Raw genomic sequence first — 27226 nt, 5'->3', positions numbered from 1 at the left:
GTTTGGTCTTATCATGCTCATGTCTTTTTTTTTTTTTGTCAATATTAAGTGTTGCCTCTCCATGTCTTGAGCAATAGACATGGACAGACACATGTACAGCTTTACACATATTTGTGTTTTGACAGAACTTGTGGAGAATATTGTGCTGATTAAAAGAGGACACTTAAGAATTCTATTATCAGAGATTTTTAGCAATTGAAGAGGGCAGGCTATTATTTGTTGTACAATTAATGTAGTATTTCAAACTCCTTGTTTGTCATTTTAGATTTTCTTCTTCAGATGTTTTGTCTTTACCCTTCCTATAAACTTGAAGCCTGACATTCTGGGATATTCATTCTCTCCCTCCCTTCTATACTCTTTCAGATCAAGACAAGTGTTTCTGTCTATTGTTTTACCTGCTGAGGATTTCCTCTGTCCTTGCATTTCGTCTCAGCATGTTTATTCTCTCCTTGTCTCATCTTGTTTTGCTTCATGATATGTACATAAATCCTTGCTCCATATGTGTCTCCCCTCTGTTATGTACTCTAGATGTCTCGCTCTGCCTCCACGTTCAGTTTGAGTGATTCTGCCAAGAGCAGTGCTGTGGTGCAGCGCTCTAACTCTCTGGACCACCCTCCAGTCCGAGCCAGGGTCCCTGTCTGTATACGTACCCCTTGCAGCCCAGCCCACAACCCCGCCCATTGCCCTGGCCCCAACACTGCCCCCCATGGCAACCAAAGCCTTGGTCTCAATTATTATCCCAAGGCCCTAGAACCCAAGTCCACCCTTTACACTCCATTATCAACCCAACCAGCAAAACCTCATTCCAGCCTCCCCACTCCCCAACAGTCTACCTCTTCAACCGGTCCCACCTCCACTTCCATTCCAGCTGCCCGAAACTCCACTCAACTCAACTCTAAAAGCTCCCAGCCAAAATCTGGCCAGCATATGTCTAGACACCTTCCCTCTGTAGGGTTCCAGCTGAGGGGCCTGGCTCCTCATACTGTTGATGTCAAAGGCAGAACCTTTTCTGAGTCACGCAGGGATCCCCAAGTCCCCTTGGACCCACGGAAGGCAGTCCTGACCAGTCCTCGCAGGGAGACTCTGCTCTAAACCACCGCTAAGCACAGCCCTGGAGTCTGATGTGAGCAAACATTATTGTGGTCTAGTCTCAACTAGGGGTGCACCAATACCATTTTTAATTTCAAATTCACCTTTGCTACTGACTGTGTACGCTATACTGGCTAACATTCAGTTAACAACTGGTGCATTCCTAGTCCCAAATCAACTCCTTAGAAGCTGAGACCCTGTGACAGTGATAGATAGATTAATAAGGGTCTGCTCCACAGCTGAACCCTGGACCCCAGTGATTACATATGAGGGGGTTAGAAAGATTCAAGAAGTGTGAGTATAATGCTTCTCTCCACTCGAGATTGGCACAAGTGTAAAGGGCAGAGATTTTAAGGGTTGATTTGGAATAGCTCTGTTCCTCTGGATCACCAGGGTTACTAACTGGTGGTGGTGGTGGCTGGGAATATTCACTAGGTGGCTGCTGTCAGTAATGGGCTATATACAAAAGGGTGTAATGGAGCTGGGCTGATGTAGAGCTGTGGCATAAGAGACTTTTGTCCAGGTGGAAACCTGGTTTTCCTCTGTGGCTCTCACATATCGAATATTTGATTTTCCTGTCAGATCAAACATTACCAAGGCAAGTTGAACAGGTATTAGTGATTTTAAGTTGGTTAGGTATCTTTGTTCAATCAAAGCAGTGCTAACAAAACTTAAGCAAGTAGTTGAAAGACTAATGTAAGTGCCCAGTGAAGAAAATATCAACAGTAAAAAATCCAAATGTCAAGTCATGCCTTTAATTTTAGATGTTATGCTCTCTGTGTGTTTTGGCTAGTTTACACAAAAACAACACACTAGAATTAAAATGTCAATGTATTCATGGGAGCCAGGCTGACTTCTCATCTGAGCTTTAATGCGTGGTGGCAGGTCACCTCTGTTATCTGTCCTACATTCTAACCACCTCTGACGGCTGAGTTGCTGGGCACATTATGTGCTATATTCACCTCAGCCATTTAACCAGTTCCCAGTCGTATGAACACTGCTCTACCTGTCTTAAAAGGAATTCACGCTTGAGAAACAGGGTTTGACAGAACAGCACTGTTATCTATTTTGAGATCATTAAACCTTTTCACAATGAACCGTACGCAAGCCTTTTCATTGCAACCTGCTGACAAATACAAGAGTTTAGGAACTGCCCATTTTACACCCATCTTGTTTATTGATGTGATTTTTAAACATTCATGTGTACCGAGGCTTGTTAGTGAGGTAGTCAGATGGTAATCTATACTTATTTCTCGTTAGATGAAATTGTGAAATGAATTCACATCAGATAAACAAACTTTCATTATCCCACAAATTAAAGGATAGGGTCAAGTTTTTTTCAAGTCTGTCTTTAAAACAATACTCAGGTGCCCAAATGAACATTGAAACAGTCTTTTCTTGCTCATCTTCACTCCCGTACATACTGGCCTTTAAGAGATCCCTCCCTAATGTGCTCCCAAAATGATGGCTGAAAAATCCACCTTGTCTTTTTAGGACAAAATTCCCTCTTTGCATTTCCCTGTACATTGTTTCCCTGTTGAGCTGCAGTGGAAGAATAGTGACAAAAGGAGAGAAATTTGTACTAAAAGGACTTGACCTTTAGAAGATATACACTTGATTTGACTGACTAGGACTGCTGAAGTATCGTATTAGCTTCAGAAAAACCTTGTGAATACATTTTTGCATGTAAGGGGGACTGGATTTTTTCCCCCATCACTTACATTGACAGCGTATTGGGAAGAACTCGTTTAATAGCCAGTATTAATGAGAGGAACTAGAAAAAGCTGTTTCAATGTGCATATGAGTACCTGAACATTGTTTTAAGACAGACTTTGAAAAATGTGAACCCATCTTTAAACAAGTAAATATATCAGGCTGAAGTGATACTATATTCATTGCCCGTACGATTAAAAGGTGACTGTAAAAAGGTTGTAGTTTTGCCCCTTCAGAGTGTGGTAGCTTACCTTGCGAGGCAGCTGGATTCGTGAGGTCACGTGAGAATCCATCTTGTCAGGCTTCAAGTTATGGACTTGTGTCCAAACCACCAGTGGTTCAGACCAATCAGCGTCCTAGAACTACTGGAAGCTACGGACATGGTTTAGGTGTGATGACAGTGAGAAGTGGTAGCCCATGATAGATGGTGATAGACAGATGGTTCATCATCCAATCACCTGCCAAGTATTTTTTGAAGGTGCCTGTTCTTTTCCAAACAGCTTTTAAGGACGACTTCTCAGATGGTTCTGTGTAACAAACCATCTGGCTCGTCGGGTTATGTGGTAGCTGTGGTCCGTTTACATTCATGAATTCCAATCGTTAGCAGTTGCGTGGGATAATGGGGGAAAAAATCAGTAAAACATCTATAGAAACCTGCTTGTCCATCTGTATGCTCAGTTTGTAGTAAACCAGTGTTTCCCGTATTGATGAGGCACTCCACCTTGCCAAGTAATGACCACCCCATTGACATTGAACACAACAAAGGCTGCCTAGTAACGAAATTAATCAAGAGACGAAATACACTAGGATCTGTCAGATTGAGATGACTAATGAACCAGAGCGGCATGTTGCGATGTTGGGGGAGGAAAAAAAGAGAGCCTGAGTAAAGACCATCGGCTCAATCAGTCACAATCAACTGAAGATGTGAAGACAAACACACCGCACAGGCAGTGTCAATATCTGCACTCCACACATTCAGCCACAGTCATGTCTATACTCGGTAGCATTTTTGCAGCACTTACAGTCCAATACACATCTGAAGAAAACTTTGTGTGAGCCGTTGAGCTGGATTTATACTTACATATGGTTAGTGGGAGTCCCACAGATATCTCCAGCGTAGGTTTTGATAATAGTTTAGCGTCAAATTTCACCTGTTGATCAACCACAACACTAGACAGTTTTATTGTACATGATCAGGCTGCATTGTGCTTTAATTATATATAATACATCATTTTTTCAATTACTTGTGATACAAGTTGCAGTTGCTTTATGATGTTTTATTCATTGTGATGGAGAGTGGTGATTGTGGTGAGCAGGAGGTTTGAAGTGATCCTTTCTTTAATTTGCTTAGGCAGCGTTCAGACTGACATTAGCTCTGTGTGGAAAAAATGCAGCCCCCTTATTCATTTGAATGGGGGGAGTGTGTTGACACAGCAGGGGTGCCAATGCAGAGAGCCCCTGCAAAAAAAAAGTTGAACCTGGTTCCACTTTTACTGCAATGCAAAGTGGCATCATGTGTCAAGGCGCTATGTTGGCCAATGTGTATGTGAGTATTACAAACCGCTGTGCAGTGCTTTGGCATCTGATGAACCTATAAATGTATTAATGTGTAGCTCCAACAACCCCCTGCTCGTCAAGGTGCCTTTGTACCTGTAAGAGAAGTTTCTGGGGTGTACCTTCCTTCTCACATGGCATTACCACACTGCTTTCCTCCTGCAGTCTATCAGACTGTTGATACTGGTGACGCTCCCTCAGGTTTGATGTACAGCCCATGGAGCTGGTAAAAGACTGCTGTAACAGTGTTGTGATCAGCCCCTATTAATTCGCTCCAATAAAAACCACATCTGGGTAAACTTTAGTGTTGAGAGTGAGAACACCTCTGCATGACACCAGCAATATATCACTGGAAGCAGAGACAATCTGTTGATGTGTGTGTGTGTGTGTGTGTGTGTGTTTGAGTGTGTGTGCTGACTGAATCTCAAATGGAGGCATTTTCATGCACACTCACACAAAACAAGTGTTCATTAGCAGGCGAGTTTAGTTATGGCAGGTGTGTAATGAGGGTCAGATATGTTTGCAGTGTGACCATTGCTCCCCTTAACCCCCTCTCCAGTGAAAGCAGCATGTTAATCTGCTCATTCATTCAGCCCTTATCATCCTCTGTATTTCTGAAGCCCTCTAGCACCACTCACTAACATGTAATCAAGGCCGCCATTCACTAGTTACCATTCATCTGCTAACACAAACAGAGGGAGAACGAGCACTTAATGTGCGTGTGTGTGTGTTCGTGTAAAAGCCAGGTGGAAAGCTACTGAAGTGTGATTGTGTTGGCAAAGGTTGCCTGTCTCGATTAGTTCAGTGCCAAGGTTTGGCTTGGAAGGCAGCGAGGCGCTAGTAACAGCGTTTGTCTTTGTGTGCTCAGTAATTAAAATGAGGCTGAAGCACATAAACCAACCTTTTGTCCTTCATACACACCCACACACACACTCCTGACTGCAATCTAGATGCTCACTTGACAATCTGTCTTGCTGCACAGGCTTTTAAAAGTGCACCTTGAAAGGGAGTTCGGATTCTGGTGTGGAACTGAGCTGAATGGCTGAGTGAACATGAAACATACATTAACACTAGGGGTGGAGCTGAGTCTGAATACGGCATTCGGAAAAGCACAAATAGTGGGTTTTTATGAATATTAAAATTCTTGGTTTTTGGAAGGTAAAAAAAAATCATGTTAAATACCAGCATGCAGGTCGCTATCTCAATGTCTCTCCTCTGCTCCGCTGTTACGTCTATCAACAGGTCTCAACGAGGGGAGTCTCATCCACCTGCTACATGATGCACATTTCTTTATTTTGACATCACTCTAGGAGTAAGGGGTGTTCCCCAGAGATAAAGCTGAGCTACTGACACATGTGAAATGCTCTCAAGGGACTCTCCGTAACCTGTTGTTCCCTGTTAGGTTGTAAAAAACAGGCAATAAATGAAAAGTGCAAAACAATAGTCACCTCTGACATTCTTCCCTACACCTTAAATGCTGTGCTGTCTCTGTGTTATAGATGTATAAATATCTACAGGTCTGCCTATGCAGTATTGCACAGCTGAGCTTTACATTGCACTTAATCAAAGGAACTGCTGAGGAACTGGGGATTGCAGAGACATTACTACAACGAAGTGCAACAGGTCAACAAACATGAGCAGTCTAAAGATCAGACAGGTTGTAAACAAACAGTTTTGTCAAATTAACGTAACCAAAAATCAGTGAACTCAAATTGGAAGACTGTACGCACACCAGTGTGCTCTCTTTGTATGTGAAATTCAGTGTCTTTTGAACATGGAGAAAATATTAAGTGTTTGATGCGATGATCTGTCTAAATTCAAAATTCACAGTTGATAGGAGCAACAGGCAAAGCCGTTTACTTAAAATGGAGGAAACTAGTGAGCCGTGAATGAATAAACATGACTCCAACCAATCTGAGAAGTAATGAACAAATCCAAAATCACCTGTTAGTAGCCTTATAATTAGACTGAATTGTCATCCTCATATTGATGAACAGATCAGGGATTTGGACATGATTGACGTCTATAATTCAGCTAACCTGTTAGCTTGTCACTAAAGAGAGGCAGCGTAATTACAACAGTGATGTGATTTCATGCTGAACACAGCGCAAGTATTTTTCCACACAACAGCAGGGCACAGTGAAGTTGGGTAACTCACTGACAAACAGCTCACTATAGTTCCTCATTCTTGTTCCATTACTTTCTGCAAATTTTAAAACTGATAGGCTGACAAAAATATGCAGAAAATGACCGTTGACTTTTTTAAGTGAGAGCTCTAGTGTACATACAACCACATTAAGTACAGTAGGTCAAAGTTGAACCAGGAAATGCGTCTGTAAACTGAAGGATGGAGTAAAACACTTTATCCAAATCAATTATTGTTGTGAATGCTGGAAAGCATTCTCAACCTATGTTATTCTATAACCTTTATTATTATTCCGCCCACTTTTTGGCACCTATCTCCTTCCACATTGTTCAACCTAGAAACTTCATTCAAACATCATTATGTTCAGCTCAATTAGGACATTATTGCTATTCCTTTTCTCATTCATACCCTTCATACTTTCTGAAATATTCAATGTTTTTCAGTGATTTTGCTTCATTCAAATGAATGGACGGAATGTTCAAATCCTCTTCAACCCAGTCCACTTTCAACTTCAACTACTTCCACATACTTTCAGCTAGAGACTTCATTTCAAATTTAAACAGGTCACAAGACTTTCATCTACTAAAATTGTATTCATCTTTTTGATATGTTTCACGTTCATATGTTTTCACACAATCACAGTTCAAGTTTCATGAAAATTTCAGCCCTTCTCAGGTTTTTACATTAGTGTGTATTGCACGGAATGTTCAGACCCAGAGTGCGTGATGTCACTCCTGACATCAGGCACTGTATAGGCCTGAAGATTTTATCAAAAATCTTCAAGACATTATCTCTTTACTCCCACAGCTTCCACTCTACAAGCATAATTTATACAAAAAAATGTAGACAAACCTCTCTCATCCAGTGTTACTTCCATTAAAATAAGACTCAAACAAAAGCACCAAGAGTGCTGTCTAACAATCTCATAGACTCCAATGTAATCTGAACTGTTCATCTTCCCTGTTAAAAAGAGAGATGATGGTTACATTTGAATTGAGATAGCTCCTTCATTTTAAATCACACAAACACATATCCCACATGAGTATCGCCGATGAAGCCTAGGGACACGCATACTCAAGAAATTTTTTCGATGTGACTCTTTGTTTTTGAGTTATAGGAAGTTGCTCGAGGCCTGTTTGTTGCTTCTTTGGGTGATTGTCTCCCCTTTGACACAGGGCTGCAGTGTCACCATAGCAACCTGTCACTCAGTCTCTGTTCTGATTGGTGGATTGATGTTCAGGTGTTTTTGGCAGTTGGTCCTTTTTAACTGTCAGTAGCTGTTTAAGTTTTAATTCACACATACCTCTGTCGTCCACATACAAAGGCTTCATCACCTCTCTCCTCTTCTTCTTCTCCTGCTCTTATTCCTATTCTCTCTCCCTTCTCCTCCTTCCACCTCCTCTGTCCTCCTCCTCTTCTACATCTTCTGTCCTCCTCCTCTTTGTGCTCCTCTTCTCTCCTCCTCTTCCTTCTCCTTCTCCTTCTCCTCTTCCTCATCTCCTCCATTCGTACTTTTTGAAACTATTAAATCCAGGTGATTAAGGTTTCCTGATTTGAACTTCCATTTTCCACTTTTCAAAATCATTCATACTCCTCCAGCTTCTTCATCCAAAGTAAAGCTAGCAATGCAGTTTAGTGCAAGCCTGTCAACTCTTCATACTGCATCAGCTACTTTTTTTTACATCTTCAACTCTCCTCTACTGATTCATACTCCATTCAAACCTTAAGATGTTCCACATATGTTCATACATTATGAGTTTTATTCAACTTTTTAATCCCATTCATACTTTTTGAAACTATTCAACGCATTTAATTAAGATTTCATGATTTGACAACCCATCTTCCACTTTTCCATATCATTCATACTCCTTCAGCTTCTTCATCCAAAGTAAAGCCAGCAATGCAGTTTAGCGCAAGCCTTTCAGCAGCCAGCATTCACAACGCAATTTCTTCAGAAATTGCCTTTTCTAGTTTATTTTACTGTTTGCCTTTGTTTCCCTTCCAAATAAACATTTCTAATGTGGGGGTTTGGTTTTCTTAACTGCTCATGTTTCTTGACTCATTGGACCTCTCTGATGTAGCCATTTTCTTGGATCTCAGCAATGAACATGGACAGTACATTATTATTACCAATAGGGAGGATGGCTAAAAGCATGGAAGCGAGAGCCAAGTTTTAAGTAACCAGAATAATCCTTTAACATCAAAGTTGGGTTAACATTTTATCCCAGGTTTTTCTCACTTCTCCTTCATGCTCTTTTTTTTTTACAGGCACACCATTCCCCCTCCATGGTCAACCTGCCTTCCATGTTTGAGAGAAAGTACCACACATTCAGTCGATCGACAACCCACCTTTTCTGAGATCCAGCTGCTTGGGACAACCAGCAGGGGCCAATTCATCTTTTTTATTGCCACCTTTGCCATGACTGCTGCTAACAGCAAGATCTGACCAGACAGGTCTGTGTGTATAAAATTAAAGCTACCTGTAAAGTATGGCAAACAAGTATTTGTCCATACTGGAGCTCTGCACTGATTATCCACATCCAGAAGACGTGGCATTGAACTATATTGGAATACTGCACTGAAGCTAGAGACATATATCAGTCTGATATGTAGCAGTATCAGAATTGTCCAGTCTCCAAGTGCTTCATAGCTGATACTTGGCCAAGTAGGATTAAAACCAGTTGTTCATCAACTTCTATCATGTGACACATTCAGCTCAAACGAGTCTGTGTTGCTGAGAGCTCACAGGGAAATATATTATCATTCTTGATCTGACAAGGCAGTCTGGTGCAACTTTTCCGAACATGTACAATCCTTGAATTAAGACTGTATTATCAGGCACTAACTGGAATGGTACTGCACCATGCTAGGTGTAATTGGTGTGTGAATATCGCCGCTTCTGGAAAGGTTCGCTGTACCCTGACAAAATGAAGGATGCTCTGCTCTTTGTCTGCATTTGTTAATGGATATTGATTTGTTATTGTGCTTTACCAGACACTTGTTACATTGTTTTGTTCTTATGATGCCTACTCAGCTTGTTAGCATTGTTCAGTGTGTTAACTTTAATTGCAGACCAAGTAAACACCAAGTCTGTCCTCTGGTGTAAATACTAGTTTTACTTCACTGTGCCTTGGTAAAGTAAAATAACATTTAATTTTAAATGTTGAGGTATATCTATTTAACAAATGCAGGCTGCTAAGATAGTTGTGTTTTATGTACTAGTAAAGTCGAAAGGTTGACCTCTCCTGCCCTTTACTGCGTTGTGGCTTTTTTATTAACTTACTCTGTGAGAGACCTTTATATTAACTGACATTTAATGTTTTATTGTAGTGGGGTAGACTTAATTTCACCTAATATAATAATATTACTTATTGTAAGTAACCCACCCTCTTAATGTAAACTTGGCCTGCAGCTTTTATAAAGCTTCTATTTTAACATGTCTGATTTAAGAGGTAAGGTTGAGGAGAACAAAAGCACACAGAGACAACTTATGTTCTTCTTCCCTGCACACCCGTCCACGTTTTAAAAGATCTTTTTACAGTGTCTTTACTGTGTCTGTGTGTATGTTCAAGAAGGGATGCAACATCAGTGTGCATATTTATTCTTGAATAATAAATATTATATTCGTTTTCTTCTTCTCTCTTTCTATTTATGTTTTTTCCACTTTTATATTTGTCGTTTCTCTGATGCTATTTTCATTGAGCTTCAGTCGTCTCCTGTTGTTTAATCTCTGTATTAAATGCACTTAAACGTGTACCTTAAGATTTAAGCTTTTTCTTACTCCTGTGTATGTGTCCTTTATCAACAGAACATAAAAAAATGATTCGTTCCATTCATTTGTAGGGGGTTCTGACTAAATATGTAGTCATTTGTGTGAAAATAAATTCTTTTATTTCCTCTTGATGTCCTGGAATAATGTTTACTTTGTGTGTATTTGTGTGCCTGTAAAGTCAAACAAAACACTCCAAAAAGTGAATTTCATCATAAGAAAATGCCAATTTTAATCTTGTAAAAGCTGGTCTCAATTCTGCCACAATGGCAGAATCTTGCAATCTTGGATATAATCGATAATCCACCAATTAAGCTGCTTCAGTACATGTTTGATTCGTGAAATATTCTTGGAGCTTCCACTTGAGTCTTGGATCTTTGAGGGCTTGTTGCATACATGCATATGCATACTACTTTGAAGCAAGCTCATGAATGCTCCTCAGTACTCGTCTGTACTTCTTGCTCATTTGATGTAGGAGTTGGTTTAGAAGTTTCTGGATCTCCCTAGACAAAGTGCACTTTCCCAGTTTCCCTTCTCTTCATAAATCAGAGCTGCTGTTTAAAATTCACTTTTGAACCAACAGAGTCAGTTGGATCTTTTGAAGAAAGTAAACCCAGTCCAGAAATACTGACAAATGGGTCAAATTGGGTAACCAGCAGGTATTTTTTAAGGGAGAGATTGCCTGTGATAAGATGTAAAAGTGCCTGTATAATCTTGTAACAATGAGACCAGGGAGCTGGCTCATAGTACCATGGAAATTCTCTTTTTAATGCTGTGATTCTTTATTGATCAATGCAGAATAAAATAGGTTAGCTTCCCTCTTTAGGGAGGTCAGAATCATTTACAAACTAGTGTCTTCAGGAGTCAGTGTCTTGCTCCAGCACACAAGCAGTTTCTCACCATGGAGCTCGACCTGCCCTTTACCAAATGTGATTGTACCCGTTAATATCAGTATCAGTTCTCATTAGCAGTCACTTACATGGATCAAAGGCTAATTCGGGTTATTTTAAACAGCAACTTTGCACTAAATCTTGTAGAGAGGAAAAGCTTTGCTGTGCTGACCCTCATGTTAAATGATTAGTCTGTTGCACTTCTGGCTGCATCACAATTTGGTTATATGTAGGGTAGATGGTAATACCTGACCACACTCTACCGTGTTAATTATCATACTGCAAAGGATGTAGCCAGTGTACACAACTTCCACTAAATCGCAGCGCAACCTGGATTATTAGCCAAAGTGCAGTTACTCTTGATAGGTGTAATGAGTCGCCAGTTTGAGCTTCTTTATCTTCTGTAATATGTCATTCCAAGTCAAACAAAAATAAAAACAAGACAGCTGACAAAAGATCATTTTCCCAACAAGTCCTCCAAATCACTATTTGCATAAAAAGCATTCTCTGATGAAGCATACTGGCAGCTTAAGTCTCACAAGTAGTGGTTGGAAAATGCTTTCCTGTAGCTGTATAGTCACTAGTGACAGGCTATTGTAACTATCAAAATTAATTTATCACAATATCTATTGTATATTTTATCAAATATCAGCCTTGGCCTTAAAAATCTGCAGTGCCAGCAGGATTATTAGACTGGCTGCAGTTACTCTTACTGTTTTTCCCCCATTATAACAAGTAATCACTGTGGAGCTCTCATACCTCCAAGTTGTTGAGAGGGTTGCTGTTCATTACACACACATACACACAAGAGGCCAATCACAGTCTCCACTGAGTCAAAAAGCAATTAAAACTTGCTTTTAACATAGCACATCCCTGCATCTGATATCCAATTATCTATTGCCAAGTATATTTACTGTATTAGATATTTTAACTATCAGGGCTTTATTGGAAAGTAGACTTTCCATGATACTCTGATGTTGTGAAGCTACAGTGCCTAGAGGGGAAAAAAAACACATGATCAAACACTTAGTGGCCTTTTTTATAACCCATAACAAGTCCCAAATGGAGTCACAGATTATTTACATCTGCAGAAAATCAAAACTGTCAATTACAGTTTTAGTAATCTGAGTCCCATATATGGGAGCACATTCATAGATGGATTATGACTTTGGGAAATGAGCATGTACTCAGGCCCCTGGAGCCAAGGGGGGGTTGATGGTCTTAAAGATTTTGTTACGTGGTTCAGAATATGTGTAAAAAGACTCAGTTTGCAGGGGAATAGTATGGTGGCCCTGAGGTGCGAAACACAATGACATTTCACAAATCATGACATGAACTCTGGATTGACTTAGGTTTTGTCCAATCACAGCCAAGAATTGCCCTCCCTATGTGGTTGTGCTTGCCAAAATCTTATGTTTTCTGAAATGTTGTGTTTTCTGAAATTTTGTTTCGAAATGTGTTTTGTGATATGTTGTGTTTTGCACCTCTGGGCCACCGTAAATGCCAAATGTAAATAACAATATAACACAAGTAGCCAATTTAATTGCTGGTTTAGCAGAAAGTAAGTAACACTACTGTTAGTGTCAGCAATCTAAAACACACTCTTAGTGGGTCTGCAACACAAAAACTTGAACAGGAAATAGTGATTAGACTGAATCGATGACTGAGAGTACCAGAAGAATGTATGACCATTAATCATATGTAATGTATGCTGCACATAGTATGCATAGAGCAAAAAACTGTGATTAATGTCACAAAATAATCAACCTAATTACAACATAGAGTATGTGTGTAGGTTACTTGGTTCTGTGTGCTGGGAGAGGGTGTGATAGTGAGTTCAGTACACTGATGTGTTTGCAATGTTCCAAAACAGGCTCTAAATTACTTTCACAAGTATCTGACAAATATCAAAGGAAGGCTGCAGGATGAGTGCTTCCTTGATAGTTATTAATGTTCATGAAACTGAATTAGGAGGAAATTAAATAGAGAATTTTATAAAGGGAAAAAAGGGGATTTCTGAACTTTGACGCAGCTAAAACGTTGTAACAGTTGTAATTAAAAAGGGTGCCACATTTCTGTGCAGTGAGTTCACACAGCTCCTGCACAGCCAGACCTCCACTGTGTCCTCTTGCCCTTAGCTTAACTATAATCACATTAGCGACCCCAGAGTCGGCTGACGTCCTCACACTGAGTCGAGGTGTTTTGAACGGTGAGCTTTTAATTTTAGCCACATTAGTGTTTGTGTCATGGTGGCGGGCTGGCAACAGAGGTGCTCCTGTTTTGTCCTCTTCACATGCAGCCTCTTCAAAGCATTAGGAGATAATCTGTGTCTCCTGGATAAAGCGCGGGACGTGCCAGGCTGCCAGCTAGCAACTGCAGGTGGAGTGCCATGCAGGCCCGAGGCAAGGCGAGACTGGGGAATAGCCATGATGAAAAGGCACCTCTTCATGGAGGACACTCACTCTTTTCATATTTGCCTTTGCCTTCACTTCAAAGTGCCTCTGACTGGCTGTTAAGGGCTGAAACGAAAAGGGAGATGAGTTGAAAAGAGGATGTAGGGGGGGCTGGAGCTGGAATGGTAGGGGTCTGCTGACTCCAAGGTACCATCCTGAAGGACAGTCCAAAAACATGCAACCTGGATGCAGACTGCTGTGAATATACAGCGCATTATCACTAAATACTGTGATTGAGCAAGATGTCTTCATTCTCTGTGCATGAATATGAGAGAAACACATTTCCCCACCACAAACGGATTACACAGAGGACACACGGCTGGAAAGAGTGAGCAGTTTGACATTGAAATCCCTCAGTGGAGAGTGAGTGTGTGGAGATTGGACTCATCCACATGTGAAGGTGTTTTCTACTGTGAGAGAAGTTTTCATTTTCAGTAAAACTTCTTCTAATTTAACCATGACACAAAAATTATCCTAACTTTCAGCAAATCTAGTTGAAATGCTGGGAAACACTCAACCCCGTATGTTTAAAAGTGATGTTTGATCTCCGAAGCCAAGTGTAGCCGTGCCTCCGCTATTATTATTGTCATTTTAAAGCCACTCTGTGTAGAATTTTGTGTGTGATTATAATGGCATAATTTTTCTTTAGCAAAAAAATGAAGCAGCACAGGTGAGAATTTCAGTTGATTACAGACATTGTCATGCTTTGCTACTGCTACTAGTCATTTTTGAGACTACCAAAGTCTGAAAAAAAATTTCAGAAAACGGTCAAAAAACCCTAAAGTGGCTTTACTTAAAAAGAGTACATTTGTCACATAACAGTAGTATTGTATTTCTATCAGACTGTCAAGGCCATCTTTTCCCGATTTCTCATCCAGGTTTCTTCTTCAAATGAGTCAAACAGGACCTCTCTGAATTTGCAGTGGCCTGTAAATATCAGCTTGTTTGGTGAAACTGGGCACTGCAATCTTACGGTTGGTGGAATCATTTGAGGCCAGGTGAAGGAGTCATTCTTCGATTAACAAGACTGAGAGTCTACAGCCATGTTAGCATCTCTGTGAGGCTGTACTGTGTCTACACTATGACGTCTCATTTTTTAATGTAGCTGAATTCACTACATAGTTGCATGTTCTCATTTACATATTTTTGTGTCTCTGTTTTCAAACAATGGAAGAAGAATAATATAAAAATATAATAACTGCTCAGAAATACATCTACAATGAGTGATCACAGAGAATGTTGGGGGCGACAGAAAGTCCTTCTTTTGGAAAAGCTACGTTTTTGGGGCAATAAAAAGTTTTCATTGCTCACAATGAAAATGTTAACATGCTGATGTTTAGAAGGTATAATGTTACCATAATTAACCTTCGTAGGTCAGCGTGTTGCATGTATGCTAACATTTGTTTGTTAGCAATAACCTCAAGTGCATCTGAGGCAGAGGGGAATGTCATACATTATGTTACATCATCTAGGAACCAAGGATGTCTGCACAAAATGTTGTGCCAATCCAGCTAGACTACAAGACTAAACTAGAGGAAAACTCAGTGGATCACCAAAGTCATTAGGAGTAGGAGTCTGTACAAAATTTCATGGCAATCCATTCAACACTTAAGGTATTTCTCAACAACTATTGGATGGACCAAAGTGGTGAACGAGGCTGACTGAACATTGCCATCCCAACAGCCATACCACCAACATGGCTCAAAATAGCAAATATAAACTAATGAGATGTGACCACTGTGTAATGGTGAATGATTAGGAGTCTGGAAACAATAGGGGAGCAGTCACACTCTGACCTGACTCCAATCAAGATTCAGGTTAAACAAGTGGGAGATATGGCCTAGTTTTCCAGTGTTGTTAACAGTCTCAGTGCCTGTGCTTCTATGAGACTGTGTGGAGTATTGTAAGCAGTCTGAAGTCTTTGCTGATTGAGAAATCTGCCTGAAGGCATAAAACTAACTGTAACGTCTGGAGGAGCAGTAATAATGGTCTCAGGCTGTTTTTCATGGGTTCATCTGCACCCGTCAGTTCCATTTAAGGAAACTCTTAAAGGACAGGTTCACAATTTTTCAAGTCTTCACAGAACACTCAGGTGCCTAAATGAACATTGAAACAGGTTTTTCTTGCTATAAACATTCCTCCTGTTCATACTGACCATTAGAAGATCCCTTTATAATGGACTTACAATATAAGTGATGGGGCCAAAATCCACAATCTGAAGCTAATATGAAGCTTCAGCGTCCAAATGAGTCAAATCAAGTAGATATCTTTCAACGTTACAGTCTTTTTAGTGTCAAAGTCCCTCTTTTTGTTACTATACTTCCACTGCAGCTCAACAGGGAAACACTGTCTGAGGAAACACAAAGAGGGAATTTGATGCTAAAAAGACTAAATGTAGCAGATATCCACTTGATATGACTAACTCAGACTGCTGAAACCTCATATAAGCTTCACATCAACTTTTCAATGAATTTTTGCACTAAATGACTGTGGACACCACCCATCAATTACATTGAACATACATTTGAAGATCTTTTAATAGTCAGTATGAACAGGAGGAATGATTACAGTGAGGAAAACATCTTTCACTGTTCATATGGACACCTGACTGCTGTTTTAAGACAGACTTTAAAAAAAACTGTGAACTTGTCCTTTAATGTGACATACATGTACATGCAATGCTATTTTAGACAACAGTGTTTTTTCAACCTTGTGTCAACAGTCAGTTGTGAAATGGTTTTCCCAGTTTGCTGTGGAAGAAATTGACTGGCCTGCACAGAACCCTGACCTCAACCCCATCCAACACCTTCAAGATGAACTGCCATCTGTGAGCCAGACCTTATCACCCAACATCAGTGTTGGACCTCACTGATGCTGCTTAGTTGCTGGTTAAATGGGAGCAAATCCCTGCAGCCAGGCTCCAACATCTGCTGGAAAGCATGATACAAGGGTGTCCACATACTTTTGGCCATATAGTTAATGTCAAAAATGTTTGAACCAGTGTGGAATGTATCAGCTGCAGTGTTCCTTCCTTAACCAGTGCATCCTGGGATAATCCCCAACCCATTTTAACCCTGAATAGGAATTGTGTGTGTGTGTGTGTTCACTTGCGTGCATGTGTGTGGCTCCTGGTGGACTATGGCTGACCTTCAGAGCATCACTAGGCTGTATGAAGAACAAAGCTCTGCAGCATATTGACCTGCACTGATCTACTTTTCATCGCTTTTTCTCCTCCCCTTTCACAACCAATTGCTTCCTTAATTGGTTCATTGAACCCCTCCTTCTACACACAATCATCATTGTTGAGTCAATGTTGCTCATTTACAACAGCTGGAGGCCAGACACCACCCCCACCAGCAGCTGACCAGAAATATCACATTCACTTGAAGTCAAATGAATGACCAGAGTGTAAAATGGAACTGAATCTTCTCTGATATTCCTGATGCCAAGGTGAGATGTTTAGGGATAATGTTTTTTTTTCCTCTTTGTTCTGCTCATACTAGCTGTGTCTTGATTGGTTTATAAGCCAGACTAATGATGAACTAGCTACTCCCTCGAATGAGATTTAGGATCTCTGATGTGGTATTCGGGTATTAGGGCTGCACAATTAATCGAAACAACCACAATCTTGATTCAGGCTTATGTGTGATCTCAGTTTTATGTGACAACAATTCTGCCGTGTTTGTTTTAGGGGAGATCCATCACATCAAAACAAACGCACCTAAATCTCCCTAAGTTGTACTGACAAGAGTGCATTACTGCACGTGACAAACTGCACAGGAAGAAGGGGCAGGACATTGATGTAACGTGTGTTTCTTCAAAATAATAAAAATGTGTGAGAGTTGGGGGAACACGTGATGGCAAGGAAGTACAATATATCTATCTGCCCTGAGCTCTGACAAAAACACTACTTGTACAGTAAAGTGCAGTCTGCTGTGTGGAGCCGGTGTTGTGTCAGTCTGTTTCCCTGTCAATGTGTTTCCTCTTACCTTAAAGGATAGCGTCACAATTTTTCTTTTATGTCCTTTAACTTGCACCAAACCTTATTCCTAACCCCAAGTGCAGAGGTGGCGCTATGGGAAACACAATTCCAACAGGACGGAAGCACTATTAGAGGGGGGAACAGACTTCAGCACAAGACCGGATTCAAAGACGATGGTGATGGTTAACAAACACCTATGTTACTTTGTAAGTAAAAGTAACATTGCAAATTACTACCCAAAACGTTGTAAAAATGCCAGAAAATCTCAGCAGAAAACCTCATCACCTGACCACTCAAACACCCAGAGGAGCTTTAAAAAGACTGATTTATTACCTGATGCTAGCCAAAAGAAGGGATTAATGCCTTACTGTACAAACACTACTTAAAGACTTCCCGCAGATGTTCTTCATGTTGTGCTGCCTGCTCTAATTTTACATTAATGTTAAGCGTCAAGCAGCAGTCGAGGCAGAAATGTGAAAAATTTCGAGGCCAGATTTATGATTAAGCTGAACTATGGAATAATACATGAGCCTGTCAGTTTGTTTTAATCAGTAACTACTTCATTTTAAACAGTCTAGCCCACAGAGAGGCTACACACAGGACTGAAGCAACTCTTAATACCTGCTTAATGAATCAAATATTGTGAAAGCAGTCACCCTTTAAAGGTAGAGTCAGTGATTCTGGAGAGAGATTGTTCAATAAACTTTCTGTCAAATTCAGCAAATACCCCCCTAACGGTCCACTAGCTGTCTGTTCTGTGTGTGCACTGAAAAAAAAGTCCACTGACAGTGACAACACTATTCCAGCCAGTCAGAGGGGGGTGTTGGTGCTCGTTCACAGGACAGGGGGAAGTCATCAGAGCAGCTGTCTGTGTGAGGACATGACAGTATCCAGTCTCTAACAGCCGTTGAATGGTGGGAGAGAGGTAGTGGTCAATTCACATGAAAGTGTTTTCTCATGGAAGAGATACGCTTCCATTTTATTAAATGTATCAATCCACACTGAATCCAAGACAGTCTCACGGAGGCCCGCTGTGATTTTTTTATGCTCCAAGTCTGTTTCTGTTGCGTTTAGTGACGCGTAATCTGAGTAGGCTGCTGTTTAAATCACACAAATATCTTGCTGTATATGTGTTTTCAACTTGTTAACCGTATCAGTGATTCAATAAATACAAATTTCTGCATAAAGACAGTATGGGTTACAATAAATGTTTTATCATTAAAAAAAATGGTGTTCCTAAGAACTGTGGGGGAAAATCATGATCTCATATTTGAGTGGAAAAAAATCGACCTGAATGCTCAGAATTTAGTGTATTTAGAATTTGTGATTGAACATTTACAGCAAAGGTTTGTAAAAACCCTTCAATGTCAAATTCTTAGAGGCTAGATTCAAATCTTTGTTGGCTAAAAGCAAGACCAATGTTTAACAAAGTGCATGTGAATAACGGGTCAGAGGGGGCACCTGTGGAGCAGACTTGTTAAAGCTGTGATGGGGGACAAAACCCACAGTCTTGTTCTGAGCAAAAATGCTTGAGCTGATGCTAATATGATGTGTGCAAATTGTTTGAATATGCACAACTCAATTACCGTATCAACTGAAATCAACATGACAAGGGCCTTTAAACAGGTGCTGCCTTATTAGCTATTCTTAGACACCTGTATCAATAACTAGTTTTAATACCATCATTAATTCAGTTTGTTGGTTGTTAGTAGGGGCTCTGAAGCAGACGTTGAACTAATATACATTTATAACTATTTTTTCTGACTAACTTTGATTGTTGCGTATTTACATTATCGCATTTTTAAAGATAATTTGGCAGCAATTGGCCTTTATGACAGTGTAGATAAACAATAGGTGGGGGGAAAATATAACAGTGGTCCGAAACAACTTCCCTGCGGTATTCAACAGTCAAGCTTCTTATTGCAGAAAAACTGCCATTAGACAAAAAAAATTTTGCATTCTATTAGATAAGGATCTAATACAGTAAAAGGATCTAAAGAGCACTGAGCATCAAGACTGAGACAGCAGAACAAAATGAGAAACATGAGGATTACCACTTAAAGTTGTTTTATCAGACTAACCTGTGCCTTAGTAAAGCTGTGTTTTATCAGCATATTTACATTGAATGTCCTCGTCTCTAAACCTGTAAGTTACTAGTTTTTATCCAGGTGAATCCTCAGGCCAATTTGAATCTAACAAATACAGGCAACCCCCACACACCTGTCTGTGCTATAGAGCAGGTTTCATTTCCAGCTTTTGTTGATCCTTCTTTTAGGTTTAATTGGCGCTTCATTATGAGGATGCCAACAATAACTCCTCAACACACCTGTCAATCGGCTTGGGTGGCATTTGCACAGCGAATTCTCCTCAAACGGCGAAGCATTGTCACAACAAAGCTGTGGCTCCTGAATCAATTAATGGATTTCTTGTGGTAGCAGCTGCCAGGTTTCTCCCAGGACTGAGAAGGTATTGTCTGTCTGGGTCTCTCTAACGAGGCCCAGATGAATTAACATGGATGAGAACTTAATTAGGACAGACTCCTATTTTTCTCTGCCTCTGTCACTCTCTCTCACGGCACTGAAATGTTGTCCTCCTCTCTATCGCCAGGCCTCTCGTTCTTTTACAGCTTCATCATCACTTTGAATGAATCCTGTGGCAAACTGACAAAAGTGACACAGGACTGTCTACTGGACCTTCAAAGGGAGAGGGAGACAGGAAGACAGGAGACGAGGGGGACAAGGAGAGAGATGTTTGCAAATGACTGTGGATCGATGTCTCAAATGAAGAAAAATGGCTGCATGGCACTGAGGTCTTCCAGCTACTTATGAGCCTTTAAACAGGTGAGAAACACTATCGACATCCCGCTAAGCTGAGTGTTTACTCACCACAGAGGACATCAAAGGCAGAGAGAGGCTAAGGTTATTTACATGTTTTACCATAGTAATGATAGGACGAGGGCATTCAGTTCCCGCTTCAATTCTCTTCGCTTTTTCATTTTTCTTTTATACCGTGACTGCGCGTTGTGTGCATATATAAACTTTGTTGTTCTGGCGTGTTCTTCATGATAAGCTCGGTGCTCAAGGGAGATTGCAAAACACAACACACCCCTTTCTGTTCATCAATGGATCCCTCTTTCAAGTTTGCAGCAAACAGGCCAAAATTAATTACCGTCAAAATGGAGATTCCTTTTTGTTTTTGTTTTTTTTTCCTTTTCTGCTATGGAGCACATGTAGCTCTGTTTGAAAAGATGCAGAGCAGGTCGCTTTTCACAAGGCCTCAGCTTCATGTATGTGACATTAATTTCTGCACAAACATATTTGTCGAGAGCAATAAAGTGGATGGAGGGGATGAAGGATGCTGAAAGAGATGCTTTCCCTTGAGGTGACGCTGTGAACGTAGAGCTAACCAGATGTCTATTTACATAAGCTGGCTGTGCCGTGTGAATACAGCACATGCTGTGCAAGCTTAGATGCTGGCTGGGTATTTACTGCAGGTTATAGGACCTTAAGCTGCTCACTGTGTGATTTCAATGAGCGTCCCCTGAAAAATGACTTAAATCCACTGAAGATCTCTGCTTGAAGAAAGGAAAACAACCGCTTACCAGGGTTAATTATAATAATAAAAGCGTTTTCTTCATATAGTTTTTTTTTTTTTTTTTTTGTCAAAACACACTAAGAATAAAATGTCTGCATTTGCATATGAATGCTAAAATGTTCCTGTCTGTCCACTGTGGCTCCATAACATTTGCTAGTTAGGGTCCATGTAACTTATGTCAGTTCAATTTTCCATATAAAAAGAATCAATAATAGAGAATTGGAAAATCTACCTCAATTTTTGTATTTGAGAAAATGAATTCATATTTTGGAATTGTTTTTTAAATGTTCTATGAACTGTTAAATAGAAAAATGGAAAAATCTGAGTTACTTTATTTCTATTCATGCTTTGGTTTGCCTGAGAGGGCGGGATCAACGTCCACTTATTTCTGATTGGTCAGCAGGACAGAACACAGAGCGAATTTTAGACATGACCAAAATCTACCTGGTGAAATCTACTGGTGCTAATTCCCTACAAAACAATGAGTGGGATGAGAAATCCAGTCTGAATGCACCATAAGACAACCCTGAGTTTGACCAAGTCACTGGAGTCTCTAATCTCTTTCCTCGACCCTCTGGCCAGGCTTCACCACATACAGCCTACGTACAGCATCTTACTCACCACCTTCAAATGTGGACTACAGCAACGTGAAGGTCACAACAACTGCACACCTCTTAAAGCTTTCCTTTTAGCAGAATGGTCTCAAATCATTCTCTAGTCATAATGGACAGATATATAATACCAACAAATGCTGGAATTTCCCTGTAACAATCAATTTTTAAACACTCAAGGTCACACCCTTGATGTCCATCCCAGAATGCACTTCACTGCCTGCAGCCCTTCTCTTGTTAGAAGCACAGAGCTGATGCAAGAGGAAGACTGCAGCATCTGAAGACAGGACCGTCTACCTGATCAAGTGCACTGAGACTCCAGACGAGGTTAAAGGGAGACTAGAGTGACACAGAGCGAGTGTGTGTGTGTGTGTGTGTGTGTGTGTGTGTGTGTGTGTGTGTGTGTGTGTGTGTACATGAGGCGCTTTGTGCTGTCAACCCAGGAATGATAGAATCTTTGGGTCTGCTGTGTGTTTGCTTTCATGATGAGTCATTCATTAGCATTCAGTGCAAGGACTCACACAGACACACACACACACACACACACACACATACACACACACACGCTTATGTGTCTCCTCTCCCTCTACACACACACACAAACTGTTCTACTGTCTACTGTTCCACCTGAATAAGTGAACACACACCAGATCTGTTTTTCTCTTACTTTTTCTCTTCAAAAACAATATTTTTTCACTCTGCACATGCCTCTCTTTAACACACACACACATTCATGTTCACACACATACTGGTGCTTTTCAGCTCCGGCGGAGAAGTGCGAAAAGGTCAGTGCTCTCAGGAAGTGGCGCCACTGCTGATGAAAGTGGAGAGGCAGCAGATGAATTGACCTGTCATTGGCTCAGTGCTTCAGCTTCAGATGAGCTCTAACTGATGGGGCGTCCGCTCCTCATTTTGCTGTTTGTCTGTTCACTGTAAAGCATACAACACACCATGTTTCCTCGAAAGGTCTTTTTCTGTCTGTTTCTTCTCAGCAGCTGTATTCTTTTCTACACAGCGAAAGGAGCCCTGAATGTAAATGTGACTCTCAGTTGACACTGAACATTTAGACCAATATAACTGTCTGCTATCAGGCTTTTGTCATCTAGACTGAAGGTCTGGAGCCCAGCTAGTGCTGTGAGAGGTTGAAATGCTCCTTAGCACAGTACTGCTGCAGCTTTATCAGTAGAGGGGGTTTAAATGTAAAGCTTGTCCTCGGGGTGCTGCTACATTAAATGCCATGAGGTCATTAAAATCAAAAGGGCTCTTTTTTTTTCTGGCATTTGATTCTGACAGGGCTGCTTTTAGGTTGGCCTGTATGTAAGCTAAGTAGTCGCCTAGAGGAGTCTCTGCCGTCCAATGCACACGTTAAATTGTCAAAATAAATAACGTAAATGTATCTTTTTCTCTCCGTTTCATCCCTCTGTCCAGACTAAAACAGGATTTTTCAAGCCTCAAAACAAAGCTTTTCATTTCCAGTGTATAACGCTTAAAATGTCAGCTTGGTGTTTCAGTGTGTTCGGGGAAAACTGAGCATGTGCAAAGCTGTTGAGGACTTTTTGTCACCTCAGACCTTCTCTGTGATGGATCATTTGAAATGTCCATATAGCTGAATGCACTTCAGAGTTGCGATCATTAAACTGTATTTATGTTCATTTTGTCAAGAGATGTTGCGATTATAAAATAAGGATTTGATCATCTCAGTGCAGCAGCTTGAGAGTGACTGCTGGTTAACAGGTAGAGTTTATGAGCATTGATTTAATCACTATTTCACACTTGTTCTGTTGTCTGACAACAGAGACAGAAAAATATGTAAATGAAAACAATATTGTTTATTCAGCTGCATTAAAACACAGTAGCTCTGAATGGAGGTATAACAGGCTGTCACTTAGCAGAGTAACCGGCTGTGTCTGTCCAGTCAGTGGACTGTGTGGCAGCAAAGTTAAGAAGACAACTGTGTGACTTTCTCCATGATTCATTTTAATTGTCGATAGCTGATGATACAGCATAGCTGTTGTCATTAATCTACATTTATGTTGATTTTGTCAAACAACATTGCAACCATAAAAGAATGATTTGGTCAGTCAGGCTGTCTGTCCCTCTTCTTACCAGATATTGGCAGTGATGCAGTTTAGTTGTTTAAGAAGCAGAGGATGTTCAGGTGTTTCTCTGTGGTCAGAGGTCTCTACTAAAACAACCTGGAAATGCTGTGTGGTCAGTGTAGTCTGACTGTGTGTTCAGACAGAATGTAAAGTGATTCATGGAGGCGGCGTGATTACATATAAAATCAATGGAAAAATACAATAAGACACAAATTCACAGGGGAGGTGCAAATTGATGCGAAGACGCATCTGTGTGAGTTGAAAATGCAGATATCTCAGAGCTTTATGAATGTGCTTCATAACGCACAGAGACGAGAGAGGAAAAAGGAGACTGGAGGGAAAGAACAGAAAGAACAGGAGTCTCTGGTGAGTCCTGAGTTCAGTCAGAGGCTGAACTGAACACAAACACACAGAAACTCTCCCACAGACACAGTTGGTGCTTTTGTTGCTAACTAGCTTACAGCTAATGTGCAGTTGGTAATTTGGCTGTTTGGGGCAATTCAACAGAAGCAGTCCAACGGTAAAACACATGCAAATAACATGAGGTGAATGTTTTTATTTGAGATAAGACTGTAGGGGGGCTCTCTGCTGATGCTCACTGTCATATCATTAACCTGCCTGCTTATTTTTATGACCCTGCAGTTCATTTACTCACACCTCTGTATAAGAATCATATATGAATCATATATATGATATATATGATATATGATATATGATCCACACTGGGATAAAACTCATAACGCGAGTGGAATGGGATAGAAATAATACTGTATGTGCACAGATTTGTAATCAGCAAGTCGGTAGGTTTAACAAAAGATAACCTATAATAATGGTGGAAAAAAACAATTATCTACATCTTGAATTTAAAGTGAAGAAAGGGTGTCTTGAGTCAATCAACAGGATGGAGATCAGGATCAGTCCAGGCATTTTGAGTTGTAGGTATCAGCTATAAAGCGTTTACTGTCCCAAGTGACGTCACTTGACTCAGCATTGGTTGGGGCTGAAGACTATAAGTTTGAAAATGAAAACCATCTGGAAGTGTGGAGGTACAAAGAAGTGAGGTTACCAGACATCTGTAGCCCGCTCCTCATCTCTGCTTGAAACTAGAAGCTTGAGTTGCATTATGGGTAATGTAGGTGCCAGGTTTTGACAAGGAAGAAGAATGTGTGGAATAATGAAGATGATATATCTGGTTCTGCTGCATCGATTTTGATCCTTTGATGAACTGTCCATCATGAGTCTGACTGTTATAAGAGTGCAGTGCTGAATCAGTGGAGTACTCTTTTAACTGATTCTGGATACAAACTGCACCAAATATTAGCTTCAAATCAAAAATCAGTGTTCGCATTTAGAAATTAGTGGAACCTTGGCTTTCATACATATGTATTGAGAAGTTGAGTTCAGTCTTTTTTACTCAAACAAGGGTTGAAACCACCTCTGACTGATCTGCTGCATCATCTGGTGATCCAAAGCTCCAGTACTAAATTTCATATATTTTCAAATTTGACTGAAACCTGGAAGATCTCAATTCTTCAAGACGCAAACTTCCTCACAAATTAAAAGCCCCCCAGCAGGAAATAAGATCATATATACCAGATGTATGATGCAGAGTCACGGTCACTTCTCTGCTTCCATCTTCCCTTCACTACTGCAGCAGCTCATGTTTACAGGGTGAATAGGCAGTGTTAATAATGATGTTTTCCACTCATTTACTAATTGTGTCTCATCAAAAGACACCCAAGCAGTCCTCATCAAAATGCCTGTATGCGTGTATGTGTGTGTGTGTGTGTGTGTGTGTGTGTGTGTGTGTGTGTGTGTGTGTGTGTGTGTGCATGTGCATGTGTGAGTGAGATGAAACATAAGGATGCTAATGTCTTATTGATGATGTAATCCTGGAGGGGCCTATTGAAGATGTTACGTCTCACCACAGGGGGACGGACAAAGAAAAGGAAGAGAGGGGAGAGGCTAAGTTTAACCTTGATGTGGTAATGAGTCTGGACACCTCTCCTGGTTGGTAACATCATTTGACCTTCCTGATATTTATCCATCATGTTTTTATAGTTTTGTACACAGCGGTCCTCTCCAGCCTGAATCTGACTCTCTGATGGCTGTCTGGTATTCAGTGAGATGCTCTGTTTGCTGCCATCAGACACATGGCACCATTTATTTTTCAAAATCTGTTTGTTTTCTCAGGCAGGACCTGTGGGAGGATAAACATTTGCTCAAATTCTTCTGAGGATACTGAGCCTGAAGGTGGCGCCATTTCACATGTAGCATGAAATGGTCAAACTGTAACTCCGAGGAATTCACACTCGACTACCAGAGAGCCCTTTTTAACCGTAATCTATGCTGTTCTGTCAGGCTCTTTGCATCAATTGTAAATGTATGTGCAATGTGTGGTGAAGTTTGCAAATCTGCTGCTAATTCTACTTGGAAAGCGTTGGTGATCAGGCTGTTCGGAAAGCAGATGTCAGTGTGGAAGTCAGAAGTCATGAGCATGCTCACTGCTGGCCGAGGAGCTGGGACGTGAACAGACATCCCAAGATGCATTTGGCTCTGGCTCAAACATTCATCTCAGCCCAAGCATGAATGTTCATGTTGGCCAGTTTTCCGTTTTCACAGCAATCAGATTGTCAGAGGAGTTACAAATAAAAAGCCATGTTGCAGAATCACCTTTCAGCCTGTGCAGCTGCAGCACTCTGTGAAAGTTCACATCTTCATAACTTAACAATGTTAGTGATGAAATGATTCATGACAAATAATTGATAAATTGTAAGGCTTCAAATTATAGTTACTCAAACTAATATGAGTGTCTTAAATTTAAAAAATGACAGCATAACAGGCAGGGAATATATTACAACAATAATTAAAATTGTGTACTAATTTTAATCCTATTTAAACCCACTAGAATTTGCTATGAGGTTTGTTTGCTTTTTTGTTTTATTTATGTTTATATTTTTATAAAGGTTTAAAATGTAATGATGCTTTCCTTAAAAATATGTGGATTACATAATATCTGGTCAGTAATTTTTTGCAGCATAAACACGATTCAATTGAATTTTATTATCACAACACATACAAACTTATGTTAATTACTTGGTATTATGTATGAGGTAGTATATATTAAATAAGTACATTGCGTCATTGTTTCAAATGTAGGGTCACTTCACCATTTTTATCTCACATTAGGTTGAAGTCTTTGACCTGATCCCTTTTAGAGTTGTTTTTTATATGTAATGGATTTTAGTCATGCTAAACAAACTCTCCAAACTGTCCAGTGTCACCACAGAGAGCAGCCTTCACCACTGTGTCATGTATCTCATTTA

The 27226-nt window shown here is 40.4% G+C and overlaps 1 protein-coding gene and 1 long non-coding RNA gene across 7 annotated transcripts in view; both read left to right on the top strand.

The window, feature by feature from the left end:
- The window catches only part of ect2 (epithelial cell transforming 2), a 56820-nt gene extending 46415 nt beyond the window's left edge, over positions 1-10405 (top strand). For 4 of the 6 annotated variants that reach the window (XM_067597961.1, XM_067597960.1, XM_067597963.1 and 1 more), the window contains 2 exons: positions 529-1123; positions 8771-10405. In XM_067597961.1, coding sequence (XP_067454062.1) covers positions 529-1092 — 564 coding nt within the window. In that variant the 3' untranslated portion in view covers positions 1093-1123; positions 8771-10405. The remainder of the gene's footprint in view (positions 1-528; positions 1124-8770) is intronic. The other 2 variants (XM_067597964.1, XM_067597965.1) reach the window with 1 other exon arrangement.
- A 6574-nt stretch (positions 10406-16979) lies between these two features.
- LOC137188478 (uncharacterized) lies at positions 16980-26840 on the top strand. Its single transcript, XR_010929420.1, has 3 exons — positions 16980-17064; positions 20204-20436; positions 26094-26840. It is a non-coding gene; the product is annotated as an uncharacterized lncRNA (long non-coding RNA).
- The last annotated feature ends 386 nt before the right edge of the window (positions 26841-27226 follow it).

The sequence above is a fragment of the Thunnus thynnus genome, chromosome 8 (genome assembly GCF_963924715.1).
Source record: "Thunnus thynnus chromosome 8, fThuThy2.1, whole genome shotgun sequence".
NCBI lineage: Eukaryota > Metazoa > Chordata > Actinopteri > Scombriformes > Scombridae > Thunnus > Thunnus thynnus.
Note: the sequence above shows the minus strand (reverse complement) of the source record. Positions and strands in the feature narration are given on the sequence as shown.